This window comes from Eriocheir sinensis, chromosome 3, assembly GCF_024679095.1.
Source record: "Eriocheir sinensis breed Jianghai 21 chromosome 3, ASM2467909v1, whole genome shotgun sequence".
Taxonomy (NCBI): Eukaryota; Metazoa; Arthropoda; class Malacostraca; order Decapoda; family Varunidae; genus Eriocheir; species Eriocheir sinensis.
The window spans coordinates 8,385,341-8,407,865 of record NC_066511.1 but is presented as its reverse complement, the minus strand read 5'-3'; the positions used below and the strand labels follow the sequence as shown (position 1 = coordinate 8,407,865).

The 22,525-nt window shown below is 39.9% G+C and overlaps 1 protein-coding gene across 3 annotated transcripts; it reads left to right on the top strand.

Moving 5' to 3' along the window:
* Positions 1-582: 582 nt before the first annotated feature.
* LOC127004334 (DNA repair protein RAD51 homolog A-like) lies at positions 583-21,544 on the top strand. 3 transcript variants are annotated; one of them, XM_050871890.1, is made up of 8 exons: positions 583-750; positions 6,637-6,750; positions 6,987-7,202; positions 7,343-7,474; positions 9,394-9,602; positions 11,374-11,503; positions 16,738-16,859; positions 19,732-21,544. In XM_050871890.1, the coding sequence occupies exons 2-8, from the start codon at positions 6,661-6,663 to the stop codon at positions 19,853-19,855; spliced, it is 1,023 nt and encodes a 340-aa protein (XP_050727847.1). In that variant the 5' UTR covers positions 583-750; positions 6,637-6,660; the 3' UTR covers positions 19,856-21,544. The 3 variants fall into 3 exon arrangements, with proteins under 3 accessions (XP_050727847.1, XP_050727855.1, XP_050727863.1); XM_050871898.1 differs by having other exon boundaries at positions 607-742; XM_050871906.1 differs by lacking the exon at positions 583-750 and adding an exon at positions 987-1,008.
* The last annotated feature ends 981 nt before the right edge of the window (positions 21,545-22,525 follow it).

Sequence of the window (22,525 nt, the reverse complement as noted above, 5' to 3'; positions counted from 1 at the left end):
TATTATTTCCAGTACAAAACTATAAATACATGTATTAATTTGGTACTGATAGAACCACGAGGTACCTGCTCAAAAGTTTTGTTTATTCTTGGTTTATTGTATTTCCTTGAAAGAGAATGATGCATTACATTACACAAGATATTACATTACAGCGTACAAAGTTCAAATTAAATCCCTTGATCATTGATATTAATATTTATATAACTTAGTTTTACTAAATTCATTATCATTTATATATAATTGCTTTTAGCTTTGGGTTTGGGATACCCAAGTCATGTCGCCCAGTGAAATTTCCTTAAAAAATGCACTGTACACTGCCAAAATAACATCCTTGTCCGACGCTTTGTTAAAGTTTTATTTGCGAAAAACAGGGGAACACGGTCCCTGAAACCGTTAGTAGGTTGCCATAAACAATAAAAAACTAACATTGAGTTACGAAAATTTGCTTACCTGGTGAAGTATCGGGACGATTATTCTAGTTCCGGTCCACGTGGCTGTTTAAAAAAATTTTAATGTAAACACACGGCGCCAGAGTGAAGAACGCGAAGCGCACTATATACCTTCCGACGTACCAACCTTTCCGTGATCAGCCCGCACCAAGGGGGCACAAATAGGTCCCGTCAAGAGGTCCCGTCAGGGAAGGGGGAAGGGTTGATTTAACAATCTCCACCAGAGTCCAGACCACCACCAAGACCAGGACCAAGGCACGAGCCCGGGCCCCGCGATCTCCGTTGCATCCGAAGTCAGCAGGTATTATCTACAATACTTTTTGTACTTTAAAACAAGCGTAGCCCTCTGAAACACTCCAGAAGAAGAGGTCATGCACCATTTGCTGCTATTCATTGGAATACGTTGACCATGGAATATATTACTGCTGTATGGCCATAAGGGCCATACCGCCAACAAGGAACAACTACCACTGACGGGGATCTGACTATCCCCATAAAACACCCAAGAAGAAGAAGAAGACCTCCCTTGGCATTACTTGTTCAGTGCGTAGAAGTAAAGGTATTTCTTCGTTGGCTTGTCTGATATGCATTTGCCTTGTTGTATGCAGGGGTATGAGTCAGTCATATCCTGTCCCACATCTGTCGTAATGCAGCTCACCTGCAAACTTACCCAGCTGAACTTTAATATTCCAATGCTTCTGTCGGGGAAGCTAAACTACTAGTATTTTTTTTAGAATTACACCCATCACTGGTGGGTAAAACTGATTTTTTAAAATTATATTTCGGTGTGCATTTAGAAACATTGAAGATAAGGGAACTAGTATATCATATAGTTTTAACCAACCACTAGATATGTGTCTTTTGAGCATTTTGAACCCCATCAAATATGTTATGAAATCAATGATAACGTCGAGATGCTGGGTATTTCTGCTGCGTTGGCAGCGGAGTGGGGCCTGAAACCTCATCAATGGTAAACGGTCAACAGTAAATATAAAGTTGTAAACAAAAGCAGCAGCCTCTGCCAACTCAATGCTGGGGAGAATAAAGAGCACATTCACCTGTCTAGACGAAGAAATAATGCTGCTGCTTTATAAATCTCTTGTTCGTCCCCGTATGGAGTTTGCCATCCAGGCCTGGTCACCAACCACCAGGCAGGACATTGAAAAACTAGAAAAACTCTTGAGGAGAGCCACTAAACTGATGCCTACTCTGGCCCACCTTTCGAAGTCGCTAAAGTTAGGGTTGATTGAAGATCTGGACAGCATGAGGGTGATTTTCCGCCACTTGGCGATGACTTGAAATATCAGCGGGTTTCAGTGGGGGCTGGAACCTAGTCCGCGCTAGGTCCGTAGCGAAACCTTATGTATATATTTTTTTCGCTTCCCCGTTTTCTCACACTTCGAGCAATGAGTTGGGGACATGCATAACATCGTTACTGTGTTGAGAGGAAAACAACATGTCATATTTTAGCTTCAAGAAATTATACAGTCACAAAAGAAGCCCTCTCCTGTGTGATTCAATCAATCAATCAGTGGGGGCATACTCTGGGGGGCATATCGCCTCGCTCACCCTACAATGCCAAGCCCGGAGGGATCCTCGGGCTTGGCATTGCAGGCCCCCTTTCCAACCCAAGTACCTCCTGGCAAGATCTATCAACTTGATCAAGCCACGAACTCCGTGGGTGTCCCCTTGGCCTCCTCCACTCAGGATTGTCTCTTACAGAGAAAACCCGATGAGCAGGATCAGCTTAAGGGTAACGTGCCATGTGCCCGTATAGCTGGAGTTGGCGTTGACAGACAATGCAGGTAATAAACGAGGTGTATAGTGTAAAAGGGGCAACCTGCCATTTTCATAGTTTTGAGAAAATCGCGTTTAACCCTTAGAGTACAGGTGGCGATATATTTCTCTGGATGCTGTGCACGGGGAAAATTTAGACATTTAAAAGAGGTGGAAATGGTGTCTTTCTTCTTTGTAATAAATTTATAATCATCTAGTATATATGGTGGTGTAATAAAACTTCTCTCCTAATAATAATAAAAAAGTTATGACAGGCGAAAATACTGCGCATTTTTTCGTGGTTGTGACGCGTCGCGGGGAAGCACCCCATTCTCTCTCTCTCTCTCTCTCTCTCTCTCTCTCTCTCTCTCTCTCTCTCTCTCTCTCTCTCTCTCTCTCTCTCTCTCTCTCTCTCTCTCTCTCTCTGCTGACCAGACATATGCAACAGGACATGAGGACTGATGCCTAACGTAATTGTTTGTTTATTTGTGTGTGTGTGTTATTTTCTTGTACCTAATGCAAGTATAGCATTATTATGAGAGAGAGAGAGAGAGAAACAAGTTACAACTAGAATATGCGTTGGTTACTCATAGCAGTGTTATGACAGGTTGACAAGGCAGTCCCAGCATTGCTTCCCTGCCGGTAAGATGTTTCTCGGCTCTCCTGCTCCAAAAAACATGTAATACTAAACAAATTTTATTGCAGTTGGCTTTCTTTTTTTTATTTGTTTCTCTGCCATGGGTGAAGTACAGGAGCTGAGGCAGCTCATCAAGCAACTCAAGCAAGCTAATGAGACAGTTTGAAGGCACCGGGTTGCTGGTCGCTATGTAATCAAAGGCGGCAAATTGAAACTGATATTGGACATGCCGCCTCACCGGGTGCCTCCGAAGAAGTACCCACCCGCCAAAAAAACAAAGATGAAGAAAAACACCCGTATGCCCCCGCTCAAGTGTACTCTCCCACACACACACACAAAAAAAAAGATGAATAAAGATAAATAAAAAGTAAAGATGCTAAAGCACAAAAAAAGACAAAAACGTTAGTGATGCACCCATTCTCTCTCTCTCTCTCTCTCTCTCTCTGACTGAGTCAAAATTTTCCATTTTATGACATACAATATATGTATATCTGTACAAACACACTATGTACATACACACACACACACACACACACACACACCTGAGAGAAATAGGCATTCCTTGTCAACCCAGTGAGAGGAGCGCCCTCTTGAAATGGTGCTCTCTGGAGTATTCTACACCTGTGTGCAACAAAAAAAGGCTACCTGGCCTCTATCACTTGTCAAATCCTCCATAAACCATCGATCACGTACAGGGCCCCTGTACGTCAGCCATACCGTGGTAATACTTCATGGAGTTCTGCAAAAAGTAGGTCTATGACCAGGTTTTTTTTTTTTTTTTTCCACTTTTCCCATCACATGGAACATTTTTAAGCCCCCCCCCCAAAAAAAAAGTTAAAAATTGGTTGGTACTGGGCAAACCAAAAATATTTAAATCGTCCGGTACTGTACAGGTTAAGGAAGGGTTGCAAGTTTGCAACCTTAAGGCATCATCTGGCTATATATGGCCCTCTTGAACATGTTGAGACCCGCTAGTGGGCTCTAAAAGGAGACAACACACTGCTTGCACTTGCGACAATTGACTTAAGATTCTGGTACTTTAGGAGTATTTAAAGGAGTTGTAAGTTGGGGTGATGAAACGGTGTTGCTTTTCTTATATTAATTTTATCTACCTTAATACTACTTTAACACTACAAAGAGGCAAAAATATTGTTAAAACCAGCGACTGGCTTAACGAGACTCAATGAGTCTTCAGGCTTTCTCTCACTGCTGGTTACTGACGTCAATACTGGTATAACACTGAGAAATTCTTCTCAAAAATAACAAAATAAACTGTTACAGAATTATAATCACTTATTTCCTAAATTTTCCTAAACAGAACTACTAACACAATGGATACGCTTTCCTCTACGGTACCACTTCACTCCGTACTCACGATAACAAAGATGAATGTTCTGCTCATGTTGTCTAGGGGAGGACAACTAAGTGTACAGAAAGCGAGCAGAGTGCTGGCTGATCTCAGGTCTATCCTGCAAAAATGCTCCTTATATAGGGGGGTTTGGGCATGACATACATACATACATCACGAGTGTAACATGGGAGTCATGTGAGTCTTACATAAAATTTATATAACAATCTTCCTAACCGGCATGGTCTTTAAGGTTGGGTCACGCGCCTGACTTTTACAATATCATGAACTAGGGGGAGCACCGATTGATTTTATGTACAAGGAGTGTAGGGGTGAGTATCATAGGAACATCCTTATGGTGTGTAGCTTATGGTTAAGGGATTCTAATCCTTATAATGAGGAGGGTGGCTGTCATGCGGGAGGTGACGCACCCGAGCAGCTCGGTTTACGTGAACCTTTGACCCGCCGATGTATGTCCTGTTGATCGTGTGTTAACTGCTGATAGATAAGTGGTGAGTTTGGGGACACCCTGGCGCCTCGTCTTTATGTCCTCCGGGTTCCGTACTGTGTTCAGTGTTCTTGTAAGGGGGATGTTTAGCGTTCTATACCGCTGTCGCCCTCGGTAGATATTGTGGTGGATGATGGTGATACTGCAGCTAGCGTAGTGAGTGGTGTCGCGTCCAGCGGGGCACCACACACCTCCCCTGTTAAGATAACGCCACATCCTCATGGCACGAAGCGCTCCGCTGGGCGGACGACCATCGTGGACCAAGACGGGGACGGCATAACCGCAGGGGAAGAGTCCCGCCAGAGACGGGGCCCCAAGAGACAGAAGCAGGCCATCCCACAGGTGACGAAGAGGACCCCTGCGGCGGAGAACCCGAGGAGCAGCCACCCCCACCAAGGGAGGATGGGGGCGAAGGTGGGCCCCGGAGCGACGGATTCCTCGAGCGCATGAAGCGCCGGAGGGAGGGCCAGCGGGGGCCAGTCGACCAGGCGGCGGCGGGGAGGGGTGGTGGCCAAGGGTAGTCCTGGCCAGGAGCGACAAGACCACATCACGCCCAATGTGGAAGGGGGTGCGATGAACCATCAGCGGGGCGTCACCATCCATAGGGAAGCGCTCTGCCGGGAGGACGACCATCGTGGACCAAGACGGGGACTACATAACCGCCGTCTCTTCTTCCGCTCTTGTAGATGGGGACTTTGTCAGCTTTTTTCCAGTCCAGAGGGACTACACCCTCAGCCAATGATCTTTTTAAAACTTTGTGTATTTTATCCGCCAATTGATTCCTACACTCCTTCAGCACCCAGTTGGAAACACTGTCAGGACCCTGTGACTTCCTCACATCTAGATTCTACATTTCATTAGTTATCTCCTGCTCTGTGATTTCTATGTCACACAGGCAGGGCCCTCTTGGGCCTAGTCCAGTTGGTACGTCAAACTCGCTTTCTCTTGTGAATACTTCTTGAAAGCTTTTGTTCATTTCTTCCGCCATCTCCAACTCATCCACATACACCTCGCCATTAACTTTCAATTTTGTTATTTCCTCACGCTGTTTTAGTTTCCCATTTATAAATCTGTAAAATAGCTTTGGTTGGCTTTGTGTGTGTGTGTTTTCATATAATCTAATGGGGAAGGAGAAAGGGAGGAAGAGAATGATAGAGTGAGAGATAAGCCTATTAATAAGGGTGTGTGAGAAAGGAGGAATCGGAAAATGCGTGGAGGAAATGGGACGGGAAAAGGAGAGAGAGAGAGAGAGAGAGAGAGAGAGAGAGAGAGAGTCAGGTTAAGGTGAGGAAAAAGAGAGAGAGAAAAGGAGTGAGTGAGAGGGAAAGGAATTAAGAGAAAAACTGGGAGGGAGGGGAAAGGAAAAGAAGAGAAATGAGGAGAAAAATATAGGGATGGAGAGGGAGAAGAAAGAAAGGAAGTGTGTAGGAGAGCACCAGGGAAAAGCCTAGCGCCGTTAACCATAAATATTTCTGAGCATTTTAAACACTGAATATTTTTTTTCCAAAATTGTTGTCTTAAAGTTTAGGGTGTGCGGTATACGCCGGAGCGCATTATACGCTGCAAAATACGGAGCCAAAATTATGAGGTCTACAATGCACAGGGATAACTTCCTGGGTTACTTATCATTCTTGTATTCATTAGAAATACTTACACCAGTGTTTGATTATTTAGAAAAACTGCTATAATTTCTAAGATGATTTTCTGAAGATCTTTTTTTTTTTTTTTTTTTTTTTTTGTGTGTGTGTGTGTGTGTGTGTGTGTGTGTGTGTGTAGATGACTTGTCATATGACACTTTTCAATCATAGTTGCTTGAAAATGGTAACTAAACATTTTGGCATGTTTTTCATTTGGCCCCTAAAACATGATTTTTTAATTTTTTTTATTTATTTTATTATTATTATTTTTTTTTATTCAGCAATAAGAAGTGGTGCAGTCAACCATGGCAATGATGGAGGAGCAGCAAGGAGCAGGGCAGGAGCTGGAGGCTGATATGGGAGCTGGTGGACCAATGCTTATACAGACACTGGAGGTAGTGGGAAATAAAATGTTGCTAACATAATTTGCATAGTTCTAGCTATATACCATTGCATTGAATATTGATTCTTTCAGTCCTACACGCACATCGTATAGCTACAAACAAATTGGTCTTATTCATTCTGCCTTCCTTGAGTAGACAAGTTGTTAAATAAATTTAATTGCTCTGTTGTCTCTATTTTTTTCTTTTTACCTGGTGTGCAGTCATTTACAGATAAATATTTCACACAGCAAAATGGAATCTTGGCTGCTGATGTAAAAAAACTGGAAGAAGCTGGATTTTATACTGTAGAGGCTGTAGCATTTGCTCCAAAGAAAGCCCTCCTTAGTATCAAAGGCATTAGTGAAGCAAAAGCTGACAAAATTCTCAATGAAGCCACAAAATTAGTTCCAATGGGTTTCACGACTGCAACAGAGTTTCATCAAAAGCGTGCAGATCTGGTACAAGTGAGTCTTTCATTATCTCATTGTTTCAGTGAAAGTATCTTGAATATTTTGAAATTTAAAGTTTTAAAATTTTGAGATTTTTACTAAATATTGCTCACTGATTAGATGATAATTTCATATTTATTATACATTACCTGCAGCTAACAACTGGCTCCAAAGAACTTGATAAGCTACTTGGGGGTGGAATAGAGACTGGCTCCATCACAGAAATATTTGGTGAATTCCGCACTGGCAAAACACAACTTTGCCACACATTAGCAGTCACCTGTCAGGTGAGTTACTAGAAATTTATGCTGTTACTTTTTTTTCTCCTTAAACAATGGCCATCGTTTATTTAATCAAACACATTTTGGTTCACACAGACAGCCATCGTTTATTTAATCAGAGTCTTTTGCACCACTAATTTGAATGTTTAGTACAAATTTGGTGGGTTCTGTGACTTGCCAAGTTGTCTGCCAGCATATCTGACCCTCATGGATTTGAAATAAGATCATTAGTCCTCACTAGCAGCCCTGGAACCCCAAGATAAGAAAACACTGGGAAACACAGTGATGCATGAAGAGGAAAGGACAGGACAGAGAGTGAAGATTATTCTGAGTACAAGGATAACAGTGATGAAAACATTGTGAGCTGTGACGGCAGTAGTGAGAGTAACTTAGAGAGTGATGATGTTATTTCACTATCTGTACTGCACTCTAGCCCAGCAAGTGCTTCCATGACAACATTGCAGGGTAAGAAGGCTACGCGTAAGGCATGTGTTCCCCCGACTAAAACACCCAGCTCTGAGGAGGACTGAAAGTGAATAACGTAGATGTAGTTGTCTGTCATAACCTACGAGTGGTGGTGAGAATAATATGCTAATTATGATATCAGAAGCTGTGCATCATCAGTATGTACAGGTATGTATTTCTCACAACACCAGCCCGGCCGCCATTTTCATTGCTTTACCCAAGGACACTTGTCAATTCAAGCAGTACAGGTTACACCAAAAATATATAGATTTCGGGAAACTGTACATCGTCAATGTTCTTTAACCGTACATATTTCTGAGCATTTTAAGATTTATTTATTTATTTTTTATTTATTTATTTATTTTTTTCCAAATTGTTGTCTTAAAGTTTGGGGTACGTGTTATACCCCAGTGCACGTTATATGCCGCGAAATACGTACATATGTTGGCGGGACAGCGGATGATGGGAGCTCCCTCACTCTGCTTCTCTCCACCCGAGCGCGAATTCCCGCCAGCCATGCCTTACGGGTTAACAGAGCCTGCTGTGTTTCACTCTTCTACTGCTCTAAGTCAGCACTGATGTTATGTAAATGTAGTTATTCTTACTATTGCTCCTCCTTAAGGCCATTTATTACCTACAAATAATAGAAATTCATCTCAGTATTAATAATAGCAGGATGAAAGAGAAGAGAAGGTACTTGGCTTAGGCCAGTGTTTACATTACAGTTCTGAATTAGTTTTGTTATGAATATTGATTAATCTTTAATAGTTTGATGCATTAAAGAATAAAGATGTCAATTATTTAATTCACTGTATGCTAGAACAGGTTAACAATAGGCCGATGAGCAGCACAGAGACAATCACCTAAGCAATGAAGCAAAGTCCAGCAGTCCCTCCCTAAAAGATATTCTGTGCCAGGTTATGTGACACTGGTTATAGTGGCGATAGTTTAATGCACTGTTATTCTATATTTTGGTTTGGTTATGTAAGAATGTTAAAATATGCTAAGCTTAAAATTATCTTATCTTATTTCTGTTCATTTTCTTGCTGCACTTTGGATGTATAATTTTTTTCACCTCTATTTCTGCCACTTTCTTTAGGGTCACATGCATCATAGATTTATTATTTAATCTAATCATTTTGCCTCACAAAAATAGTATTGGTTGAGTTGTCCACTCAAATATATGGCAACTGTCAGACATATTAGAATGTAAAATTCAGAAATATTTTTTCTTGGAATGGGCTTTACAAGCTCTAAATTCTTTAGTTTTATTGCCCGTAAGTTCTGTGCATGTGGCAAAAAGCTACTAGAATAGGTGAAGGCTAGGGGAATTAATGATGGATTTTTTTCTTTTTTTCTTTCTCTTTATTACCTATTGGATCACTTAGAATTTGTAGATGTACACAAACCCCAATTTCCATTTAGCATGAACAGAAAGTCTTTAGCAATGTTTCTTTCAGCTTCCACTTGAAATGGGTGGTGGAGAAGGAAAGTGTCTTTACATAGACACTGAAGGAACATTCAGACCTGAACGACTGGTCGCAACAGCTCAAAGGTACCAGCTACAGGAAGCAGATGTTCTTGACAATGTAGCTTATGCCCGAGCATACAACTCCGACCACCAGTCAACGCTATTGATTCAAGCAGCTGCTATGATGGCAGAGTCAAGGTACATAATAGCTTTAAGAAAGTTCTATTCCTATCAGTATTTGTGGTGCTATGTTGCATCTAAGAATTCTCTCTTAGCACCTTTGTCTGTTCATGGGTACTCTTATTTCTTTCAGTTTTTTTCTGACAATATTCATTGTATGGAGCAACTGACCATGGGTACAGTCTTTGAAATTAAACCCTGACAACATTCAGTGTTAAAATTTTAGTGAGAGCAACTTGGTTGTATTGCTAGAAGAATTGAAAGATATTAGTGGGACGTCATAGGTCTAAGTGAGGTTAGGAGGATGTTTGAGGCGTTCATAGTATTGGCAGACATTTGCTACGAAGGTCATATAGATAGGAAGGAGCATGGAGTTGGATTTTTAATTAACAAGAATCTAGCAGGAACATAAATTATTTTTTTTAGCATCAGTGAAAGAGTAGCAGAAATCATTATCATGCTGAATAAAAGACACAAACTTAATGTACTTCCACTGCCAATCAGATGGATGTTGCTCTCCGCAGCATGCCTATCCAATATTTCAAACCATAGTACTGCCCACTTTTCCCTCCCTACTGCCTTCCACTCCCACTTTTGGTGAGTTTTCTTCTTTTTTCACTTCAGTTCACATGTGCATAAGTTATTGCATGCATATGATAATGCTGTACCAATATGATAATGTTTTATGTCAGGAGGAAATGTGACATAGTCAAACCTCGGTTTTCAGTGGAAGTGCGTCAGATTTGGAACGTCATTTGTTGGGATAAGTTTCTTAATGGTAACATATGGCAACCTTTCTAAGGAGCGTAGATGAGGAGCATGGAGCAATTTTTAGTTGTTAGCCTACTCTGACAGGAGAGAAAAAAATACAGTTTTCTTGGTGTAACTCAGGAACTAATAGGTGTATTAGGATTTTGAGGATACCATAAGAATCCTCACTAAATTCTGCTTTGAAACATATATTCGGCTAAAAAAGTTGGCCCACAAAATTTCGAGCTAGTGAGTGGGGAAGAATTGGTACTCAAGATTCATTGTCTACAATACTCTATACGGAGACTTGAAACGAGTTTGTATTGTTTATATATATATTTTCTTTTATTTTTATTTGTGCATGTTCTAGTACAAGTCTTTATGAAGCCATTGATACCAAATTTATTGGGGTACGATATATCTGTGAGGGTTAAATACGTCCGGGAATGTAGAGTATAGCGGCGGCATAAAAAGGGCCAGTCGGGCCTGAGAAATGCATGGTGAGTGGAACAAAAACTTATTGGAAACTTACGGTGCACGAGAGGGTTAAGTATGAGGGCAGAGCACTTTCTATCAGCATGTAACCATTTGTAGAATTATTTCAAATGTTTTTTGTGACCAACAGTGGGTTTAGAACAATCAAAATGGTAATATAGATGCTGGATGAGCACCATTTCTGTCTCAGCATACAATAACATAGAATGTAGATTCATTCAAGCAGGTGGCTGCTTCATGTAAATGAATATGGTGCCTTCCAGCTGAGCTTGGTGAAGTAGCAGTACTAGTCAGGTAAAAATTAGACTGTTAAAATAACAAAAAGCATGAAAAGGTGCAAGGAAGCAGTTGTAACAAACATGGGACCAGCCAGTTAAGACATGTGTGAAAGCATTATTAGTCACAGAAAAATTTGGTTATAACTTACTTGTATTTTTTTCCTAATTTAAACAATTGATATGGAAAATCTGGACTGGAAGGTTTTCCAGACAGCTCTGCTCCCCAATTAGTCTAAAATTAAGGGTCCAATGTCTGTGTGTTTCAGGTATGCTCTATGCATAGTAGACAGTGCTATGGCTCTCTACAGAACAGACTATGCAGGCAGAGGAGAACTATCTGCCAGACAAATGCATCTAGCAAGATTTCTGCGAATGCTTCTGAGACTAGCAGATGAGGTAATTGATATTGATTACTTTCTTTATGCTACTCAGACCTTATACATTTTGATCCTACCATGCTAAAGTTTGTACGAGGATGCTTATATGTTTGTGCATTTACCTAGTTACCTAGTTTTGGTATAAAGGAAGGGAGCTTCACTCATAGGGTCCTGTTTCCAAATTTCAGCTTATTAAGTTTAACTTTAAATTCTTGAGTGTTTTTGGCTTGAACTATCATCTGTTTTTGGTAATTTCAGGTGTCAGTGCATCTATGGGCAAAGCTGTGTTTTTACATATCCCTCATGCACCTTGTCCTCCTGTTTCTGACCGTGATCTCTTGTATTTTTTCACAGATGGTTGGTTAGTTTTATGTTTATCACCTCTGCCAACTCCACATTATTCACATTTGAATTGTTCTCTCCCAATTGATTAACTCCCAGCTTTTCCTTTCCTTCCTGTCACCCACTTGGATATAAACAGCCTCACCTAACTCTGTGTCTAAAAGATACAAGATGTGAGGCTCCTTTTCCTTTGAGTAATCATTTATCTCCAGCCTCTTCAAGATTAGACCATTGTTGTTAACATACACCTCTCTTAACACCTCACTCTCCTGAGCATTGTGATCAACTTCTAAGAAGGTACTGTACCTTTTGCCAGTTCTAGGTCTTCTCTTTGTCTTTCATTCTTATCAGTATTAATATTTTAACCAGCCGTGTAATTATCATACACTACTTGTCTGCTGCATCTCACAAGTGTCCCTCATTCTCAACTTCTTGATTTTTTTCTGTAGGTGCTGTACTGCTTCCTGGTTTTGAGGTAGTTGAAACTCCCAGACTGACTATATTTAACTTCAATTAATCCTTGAATCTTTTTAACATAAGCCTTGCTGTAATTGTTTCTGCATATTTTACATAGCTCTGTCTTATACACACAAACTCATGCCAAATTATATTGCATTCCTGAGTCATTACCTTTCATTACAAAGACAATTACATAGTATATAGATCATCTATCACAAAATAGATAATATAACTTGTAACATACCAAAACATGTCCTCTCCAAACTCAAACAGCAGCAGGGTCCTTCAAGCAATCAACTCAATGCAAATAGCACATGGGTTTGACCCCCTGGCTGTTATAACCCGTCTCCTGGGTTATCCTCTCTCTAGAAGACAAAGACACGTCTTCTCTCTGTCAATGTATGGTCTGTTCTGGCCCTTCTAATTCCTTCCTGGCCTAGGAGTAGCATAGGTCAGCTAACGGTTCACGTGTTGTTTATAACACTTGGACTGAGGTGCCTCACATTATGGGAAATATTATAACTCGTTTTTTTGTTTTTTTTTTTTTTTTTTTTTTGCTACACCTTAGAAATGATACTAACAAGTAACTCTTACCTACCATGATACATGCTAAGGTTCGACAATGCTTGTAATATGGGTAAGTACTGAAAATATGCAACGTAACGTACTATGAAGTTATGGCACTTGCTTGGTCAGGCCTACCCAGAAAAGAAGGGTTGTGTGTTTTCTTCACACTACCATTATCAATGTTTTCCCTATTTCTCTCCACAGAGCTGCTATCCCGTTCGACCACTTACATTTCCATCTCCAGATTTTTCTGCCTTTCCTTCCACTGCTGGTCTAAAACCTTTCATAGCATCCATTAAACTTCACATGCAATGCACTTTATTCCTATAAGAAAAATGATAGGCAGGGTGACACATTTTATCCAAAATTATTCATGGCCTGCATAGAATTATACTTTAGGAATTAGTGTGGAATAAAATAGGAATCAAGGTAAGTAGTGAATACCCCTCAAACCTTCAGTTTGCAGATGACATAGTCTTACCATAGTGGTTCCATTTTGTCAAGGTCGTTCAGGCATTGGCTCTTGCAGGTATTCCCCTCTCCATTGCCATGTCACACAGTCCCATCTTCTATCTCTTCCCCTCATATGTCAGCTATTTACTACTAAATAAATTTGGTGAATGATTTAACTCCTTCACTACGGCTGGGCCAAAACAGCGCCCTGCGCTGTATCCGGTATTGCCGCGCGTGCCAAATTTCAAATGTCGCTATGGAATATAACAAGTTTTCAGCCATAAACTCAACATAATCATCATGTATTATATATGAAAACATGCAGAAATTAATGGTGCACATAAAGAAACTCACTACGGCCGGGCCAAAACAGCGCCCCACGCCATATCCGGGATCACCGCGCGCGCCAAATTTCAAATGTTGCTATTGAATATAACAAGTTTTCAACCATAAACTCAACATAATCATCATGTATTATATATGAAAACATGCAGAAATAAATGGTGCACATAAAGAAACTCACTACGGCCGGGCCAAAACAGTGCCCCGCGCCATACAGGTAACTCTCAATTTACGCGACTATTGTGTCCTTGAATAGGTCGCGTAAATCAAAAACAATGTAAATCAAACAAGAGGTTGGTTTCTATCGAAAAATAAATATTTGCTTCATTCAGTGGAGAGAGAGAGAATATCACCGAGATATCCACTCAGGAACTCAGTCTCAGCCTCACTCGTGTGAGGAAGAAATGAGGGACACCATGAGCGACTGGCTAGTATTGGTACCGGTACTGAGCAGTCTGGTACCGGTACCATACCGTATAGCTGGTACCGTAAGTACCGGTACTGGTACCGGTACCTGCCCACCTCTATTGTTGAGTAGCATGGCAGCATGGGCACTGTATCGTTGTTCAAGTGGCGCGCGCGAAGAACTGAGCTCAGCTGTGTGGCCGCGGCGCCGTGTGAGTCAAGTTGCGTGAGACATCTGGTGGCCACTCCGTAAAGTATCGCATATAAGTGAAAAAACGTGTAAATTAAACATTTTTTGGGATTTTGGACCCCGCGTTATTTAAAAAACGCGTAAACCAAACTCGCATAAATCAAGAGCTACCTGTATCTGGGATGCATCACGAGGCAAATTTCAAATGTCGCTATTGAATAAAATAAGTTTTCAACCATAAACTCAATATAATCATCATGTATTATATATGAAAACATGCAGAATTAAATAGTGCACATAAAGAAACATAAATTAATTGATAATTTTGAGATGTAAGCATATAATATATAGAGATAAAATAACTCGTATATTGGCTAAAGCAAGCCAGGACACAGTATGCGCGTCCTCGGATATGATACGGGGCACGCAAGGACGCAGTATACTCGTGTTGAAGGGGTTAATAATCTGACAAGGCTATATACTACTATGAATGTTTATTTTTTTTGGACAAAAATGATGATTTTGTGTAAATACCACAACACTTAACAACTTTGCTTTCCAACATTGTCAGTGTGCTTATTCTGACCCCAGGTCACCTCCCACAAGACAGGCCACCATGATAGCAGCTACCCCTGCTGCCACTCTACCAGTGGCCACAAGCTCTCTTGCATAACACAATTGAAAGAAAGAATACTGTCTCATCCATATGAAAACGAGAGAGAGAGAGAGAGAGAGAGAGAGAGAGAGAGAGAGAGAGAGAGAGAGAGAGAGAGAGTTGTACATTGCATTGAGGCTCTAATCTAGTAATTCAAGATATGGCAGCGTGGCAGACAAGAAATACCAAAAGCGGCCATCGCCTGAATGATCTTGACAAAATGAAACCTCTATAAGTGATTCTGAGGAAAACTTAAAAGATTGATCAAGAAGCTCCAGTTTAAAAGTAGGTCTGAAGATGAATAAGAAGAAATGAAAGGCAATGTTTAGTGATTATTTGATATAAAAACTTTAGAGAGCTTTTTTTTCCCCTTCGTGCTGCCCATATTGCTGGTAGACTCTCTTGAGGGGCCTGGTGGACGACCCCAGCCTGATAGTGGCACAGGCGAATTTCATTTATAGTAGCTGTTGTGATATGTGACTTTCTTGATTGGCCCATGTTGCACTCCAGTGCTCCTCTTGACCAAAGTCACTGAAGTAAGGGTTGATTGAAGATATGGACAGCAGGTGTGGAGTCTTCCACCACTTGGCTGTTGTTAAAAATTGTCAGCGTCTTGTGGTGGGACTTGAACCTGGGTCCTTGGGATTACATCGTCCATACGCTGACCACTCAGCCACCACCTCCCTCTGAAATTTGTATTACTGGAATGTCTGTTTTTATAATTATCAGAGCTGGGACTACCGATTGACATTTGGGATCGGTACTACCGGCGGTAGATTACTGCTACCGATACCGATCATTCGGTATTTTGAAGAAACTACCGAATACCGCTACCGATCGCATGATTGGCAGTCAATCGGTATCGGTAGATTGAAAAAGCGCGCAGGACTTTTTGTTAAGACTTAAGAGAAGACGACCCCGGCAAAATGAAACGGACAAGTTTCAACACGTTCGAGCGCATCTATGGGAAGCAGTTAGCAGGAAATTCCAGGTATTACTTTGACGTCATCACGCTTAGCCAATCACCGGCCGTTCTGGGCGTTCTCAGCCAATCAGAGGCAGCCACGACCTAGCAGATTCTCGCTCCCGCCAAAAGTTTTGGCGGGAGCCCCACTCTTGTTTGGCCTGCCGACGCGAGTAGCCTACACCTACGCTCTAGCTCCTCGCCTCGACAACGTGCTCAGCCTCATCGCCTAGTGTTTTAAGTGGCAGTGTTTTTAAGTCCACCCGCCATGCAGCAGCACTTAATCGTTTTGTGCTTTTAACTTTTCAAGTGATTTTCCTTTTTAAACTTTATTTTACCTCAAGAAGGGCGACACCGACCTGGAGTAGGAGGCTCAAGACTGCGTCAGTTGTAATTTTAGTTTGTGTTGGGAAGAAATTTATTTTGTGAAAGTTAATAAATAATGCTGTATTGTCTAGTTTGTTTAAATTTAACTTTTTTTCAGTTTGATGTTTATTTTTTGAGGGAGAAATTCATTTATTAAATAAGTTATGTATTTTTGAACTTAAAAAAGGTATTAAAAGACTCTAATTTACTTCTATTCTAAAGTTAACCGAAATAAGAGAGAAATAACTTAAAAAGTGTGTTATGGGCCTTTAAAAGCATTTTTTTATTATATAATTATAGAGTTTTTTAATCTACCGATACCGAATCTATACCGATCGGTAGATTTCTGAAAAATCTACCGATCTACCGATACCGATTGGACGCGGCTCGCTACCGACTACCGATACCGGTGGTAGATTTTTTCTACAGAATCCCAGCTCTGATAATTATGCTTAAACAAAATGTTATATAGTTTCCTTAGTATATGAAGATGAACCTTTTACCCCTCAGTTTGGAGTGGCTGTGGTGATAACCAACCAGGTGGTGGCACAGGTGGATGGAGCATCCATGTTTGCAGCTGACCCTAAGAAACCCATTGGAGGCAACATCATGGCTCACGCCTCAACAACCAGGTAAACAGTTAAGTGTAGTATGAATGAGAGGCAAGTTTCGTACTGGTTTGTTTTGGGAAGTTTATTATTTAATTTGTTTTTATCTTTTTCTTTGTTCCTCTTTTCTTTGTACTGTAAGAAATAAGTAAGTGAATGGATGAGACAGTGGGTAAAATTGTTGGACAATACGTGTATCCAACATCTCCACACGACGTAATTCAGTATATCTCTTAGCCAGTAGGATGTAATGTAATTGTTTTGTTTCATAAAGAATACTTCATTCCAAAAAGTCACTAATAATTTTAGTATTCTTTTTCTTGGGCAAAACATTGAATAAACAACAGAATCAGAATATGAAAATGCGTTTATATTTTATACAACAATTGTGGCCCAGCTCCGGTAACTGGCACCAAAACAACACCGCATGTGTACCTACACTAACGGTTAAATACCTTATTTACGTGACATTCTTCATTCTGGGTGTGGGTGCTCATTCCCAGCCATTGCTAGCAAAGTATTCTGGATCTGGGTGTGCCTAGGAGGGGCCATTACTTGAAATGTTTGGAGCACAACTCTTTTTACATTAATTTTGCATTGTTTTCGTCTCCATGTTGGTGTTTTCTGGGATGGAAGTGTTTCCCAGTCCTTCAGCCTAATCATATATGGGCATCTGTCTAGTTTCCTCCAAGAATAAGACTTGCAGTCAGCAAGAGCATACATATGTGGAGGCATGTTCTTCATATTAGCACTTCACATTCAAAATCCCTGTACTAAGTCACATGATGTTTTTGTACGTCTGACAGCGACCTGCACCATGTGGCAGGTATCAGATTCATTAAATAAGCATATTTTTACTACATACAGTGGGTGATGTCACTTATTCTGATTTTCATGAGCTTTTATATTTATCTATTTGCATTTATTTCGTGGAGGCATAACTTATATTATTACTTTCACTTTTCTTAGTGACAGAGATTTTGTGAGTGTTTATTACACTAGAATTTCACTCAATTATGTGAATCATAAACCACAGAAATATTACTAGAATGAGTATGAATGAATACAAAGTTAAGCACCTACTTTAATTTAACTCTAGAATGTTTCATGGGTCATATATGAATAGACTGGAAGCTGCAGAACGCTTAACCTCAGACCTTGCTATCATTTCCAATTGGGGTAAAAGGAACCTTGTGTCCTTCAATGCCTCAAAACCTCAATTTCTCCACCTATCAACTCGACACAATCTTCCAAACACCTATCCCCTGTTCTTCGACAACACTCAGTTGTCATCTTCTTCAACACTAAATATCCTCAGTCTGTCCTTAACTCAATATCTTAACTGTAAACTTCACATCTCTCTCACTAAATCAGCTTCCTCGAGGTTGGGCTTTCTGTATCGTCTCCGCCAGTTCTTCTCCCCTGCACAGTTGCTATCCATATACAGGGGCCTTGTCCGCCCTCATATGGAGTATGCATCTCACGTGTGGGGGGGCTCCACTCACACAGCTCTTCTGGACAGAGTGGAGTCTAAGGGCCATTCTTATAGTCGTCTCCGAATGTTTGGAAGACGGTCCCTAACACGTTCGGGTGGCTTCTACAGTAGTAGTAGTAGTAGTAGTAGTCGTACTAGTATTACCACTGCTACTACTATACTACTTCTACTGTAGAAGCCACCCGAACGTGTTAGGGACCATCTTCCAAACATTTGGAAACGACTGTAAGAATGGCCCTAAGGCTCTTCGTCTCATCTGCTCTCCTCCTCTTACTGATGGTTTTCTACCCCTTAATTTCCGCCGCCATATTGCCTCTCTTTCTATCTTGTATCGATATTTTCATGCTGACTGCTCTTCTGAACTTGCTAACTGCATGCCTCCCCCCCCCTCCTGCGGCCTCGCCACACGCAACTTTCTACTCAAGCTCTTCCCTATACTGTCCAAACCCCTTATGCAAGAGTTAACCAGCATCTTCACTCTTTCATACCTCACGCTGGTAAACTCTGGAACAATCTTCCTTAATCTGTATTTCCTCCTGCCTACGACTTGAACTCTTTCAAGAAGAGGGTATCAAGACACCTCTCCTCCCGAAATTGACCTCTCTTTTTTGAAGCAGTAAGTAGCGGGCTTTTTTTTCATTAGTTTTTTTTATGCCCTTAAACTGTCCTTTGCTGTAAAACAAAACAAAACAAAAAAATCAAATAATTCAAAATAGACTACTGTTTAGGCCCACTACTCTTACTTGAGACACAATAACAGTCCCTCCACTAATTTAGTACCCCTTGATGGTGATGTTTGGTGTGCCAATTTCTTAGAGGTTCATTAGTGCACCTTCCCCACATTTCACATCTTGAAAATAAATGCTTGTGCTCCCTATCTTACTTTATGGCTGAGTCATGAATTCTAATGACTGAAGAAGCAAATTGATGCTTTTAGTGATAGTTTTCTTTGCAGAATCAATGGGCATAACTGGAATAACTGATAGATCAGCAATTATTCCATGTGACTAAATCTAGACCTATTATGTGCATATTCCAAGAATGCCAACTCAGGCTATATGAGCATGTGGTGCGCCATGAAGCCGATCCTTTTCACCAGGTTGTATCTGTAAGAGACAATCCTGTTAAGGGGCCACCCACAAAGGTCATGACTTGAACAAGTTGATGGATTGTGCAGCTTTACATGGAATAGGAAGGGGCCCTGCAGTTTAACTTGCTTGGGAAGACTACCAGGAATGGCATTGTAGAGTAGGTGAGGCAGTGTACCCTCCCCTTCCCCATGTATGCTTCCTTTGATTGATTGATATTATTGCTGAAAGGAAACTAGTCTTCAATGCATGTATGTAAATTATTGAAAATTAATAGCTTTAACTTTAGTTTTATTAGTATGATTATTTTCAGATTGTACCTGAGGAAGGGCAGGGGAGAAACGAGAATTTGTAAAATCTATGATTCTCCTTGTCTACCAGAAGCTGAAGCGATGTTTGGAATCTTTAATAATGGAATTGGTGATGTACAGGACTGAGTTGCTCTTGATGAATTTGTCACTGGCTTTCTACAATATTATATGCTATTTTGCAATGATTTTTCTACTTCATTTTAAGGCTAATATAAATTCTGAACTAAAGTAGTAAGCTTTCATATACATGTATATGCTTTAATAACTTCTGTTGCCTATTTTGCTAAAACCTAAGTAAATTTAAGTTTTCACAGTTCCCTTAGTAAATGAAAGTTTTCATATTTCCCTTAGTAAATGAAAGTTTTCATATTTCCCATAGTAAATGAAAGTTTTCATATTTCCCATAGTAAATGTAAGTTTTCATATTTCCCATAGTAAATGTAAGTTTTCATATTTCCCATAGTAAATGTAAGTTTTCATATTTCCCATAGTAAATGAAAGTTTTCATATTTCCCATAGTAAATGAAAGTTTTCATATTTCCCATAGTAAATGAAAGTTTTCATATTTCCCATAGTAAATGTAAGTTTTCATATTTCCCTTAGTAAATGTAAGTTTTCATATTTCCCATAGTAAATGTAAGTTTTCATATTTCCCTTAGTAAATGAAAGTTTTCATATTTCCCATAGTAAATGTAAGTTTTCATATTTCCCATAGTAAATGTAAGTTTTCATATTTCCCTTAGTAAATGAAAGTTTTCATATTTCCCATAGTAAATGTAAGTTTTCATATTTCCCTTAGTAAATGAAAGTTTTCATATTTCCCTTAGTAAATGTAAGTTTTCATATTTCCCATAGTAAATGTAAGTTTTCATATTTCCCTTAGTAAATGAAAGTTTTCATATTTCCCATAGTAAATGTAAGTTTTCACAGTTCCCTTAGTAAATGAAAGTTTTCATATTTCCCATAGTAAATGTAAGTTTTCATATTTCCCATAGTAAATGTAAGTTTTCATATTTCCCATAGTAAATGTAAGTTTTCATATTTCCCATAGTAAATGTAAGTTTTCATATTTCCCATAGTAAATGAAAGTTTTCATATTTCCCATAGTAAATGTAAGTTTTCATATTTCCCATAGTAAATGAAAGTTTTCATATTTCCCATAGTAAATGTAAGTTTTCATATTTCCCTTAGTAAATGTAAGTTTTCATATTTCCCTTAGTAAATGTAAGTTTTCATATTTCCCATAGTAAATGAAAGTTTTCATATTTCCCATAGTAAATGTAAGTTTTCATATTTCCCATAGTAAATGTAAGTTTTCACATTTCCCTTAGTAAATGTAAGTTTTCATATTTCCCATAGTAAATGTAAGTTTTCATATTTCCCATAGTAAATGTAAGTTTTCATATTTCCCATAGTAAATGTAAGTTTTCACATTTCCCATAGTAAATGTAAGTTTTCATATTTCCCGTAGTAAATGTAAGTTTTCATATTTCCCATAGTAAATGTAAGTTTTCATATTTCCCATAGTAAATGTAAGTTTTCAAATTTCTTTAGTTTTCCATTTATGCACCTATGTAGTGTAGTGATGAACACATTTAGCTACGAATTCCTGGGCCCAGGTATGAATCCCAGCCCAGGCAGTCAGCGTACAGCCCACCCAGCTGTTCATCCTCCCTTTCAGGTTGGTCAGTAAATGGGTACCTGGAGAAGGTAAACTCTGGAAACCTGGATGCACAGTTGGCCTATTTGCAGTGGGGTGTTGTAGATCCCTATTAACATCAATTTTTATTTTCTTACCTTAATTGGGCAGAAGGGTGACTTAACTGTTTTAAATGCCTATTTGCAAGGAGAATCTGACAATGATTGCTATAAAAATAAGATAATATTAAAGATATGTACATAAAATTTGTATATTTTTGGGCATAGTGAAGCTATAGCATAGTTATCGGATAAAATATACAAAAGACCCCGTGTAAATGCTTTAATGTTGCCCACTATGGGATGTATTTTCCAAACTAAAATAAAAAGTGGCACTCTGGTACTTACACTTCACTGCAAACAGGCCAGATACCCTGTGTCCTATGGTAGTGAGTGCAACCCATCATCTAATATCATGCACATCACTTTCTTGTGTATGGAGGGGGGCTACAGCACCAGTAGACATTCATGATGAAGCCTGCTAGTGATGCAGGCAAGTTTTTAGTGGTGCCATTTTTTGCTTGGCTCATGTTGCTCCCTGTAGCTCCACTTGATTCTCTGGAGAGTTTCCTTAGTATCTAGGTTGATAGCTGTATGCAGGATAGCATGAATACTGTGGGTACTATGACTGAAAATTGTCTGATTGTAGCAGTGAGCCAAACCCAGGTTATTCTTCAGGATACTGCGGTGCCTGTACACTGACCACTACCTTCCCTTAAGAATTTCATGTAATCATCTCCCTCATACACATAACAGGGCTGTAATATTGGGGGGGCAAGGGGTGCTATAACCCCCAGTGTTTTCTATATTGGCCTCAAAATACCACTAAAAGTGATAATTTTTTAAAAAACTCTGAAACCACATGTTTACTTCACTTGCTCCCCCTACCACCTCATGAACCTATGATGCCCTCTATCCCCCCAAAATATCTGCCAAGATTATGGGCCTGTATAAGCTCAACAATAGACATATTAACACCTGTGTACAGTTGCCACCTGTAAAACCTAGGCCACCTCAGCCGGCTCTGCCTCTCAAATTTTCTTGTAGGCGACATCTGCCACTTCCTACCCGATGACAACTGTCCTCTTGCTGTGATTG

Bases quoted from the DNA above. Each gene is read 5' to 3' on its own strand.
- LOC127004334 (XM_050871890.1), top strand. From the start codon at position 6,661: ATGGCAATGATGGAGGAGCAGCAAGGAGCAGGGCAGGAGCTGGAGGCT. The intron at 7,203-7,342 runs GTGAGTCTTTCA...CATTACCTGCAG, and splicing joins AGCGTGCAGATCTGGTACAA to CTAACAACTGGCTCCAAAGA. The intron at 11,504-16,737 runs GTAATTGATATT...TTTACCCCTCAG, and splicing joins TTCTGAGACTAGCAGATGAG to TTTGGAGTGGCTGTGGTGAT.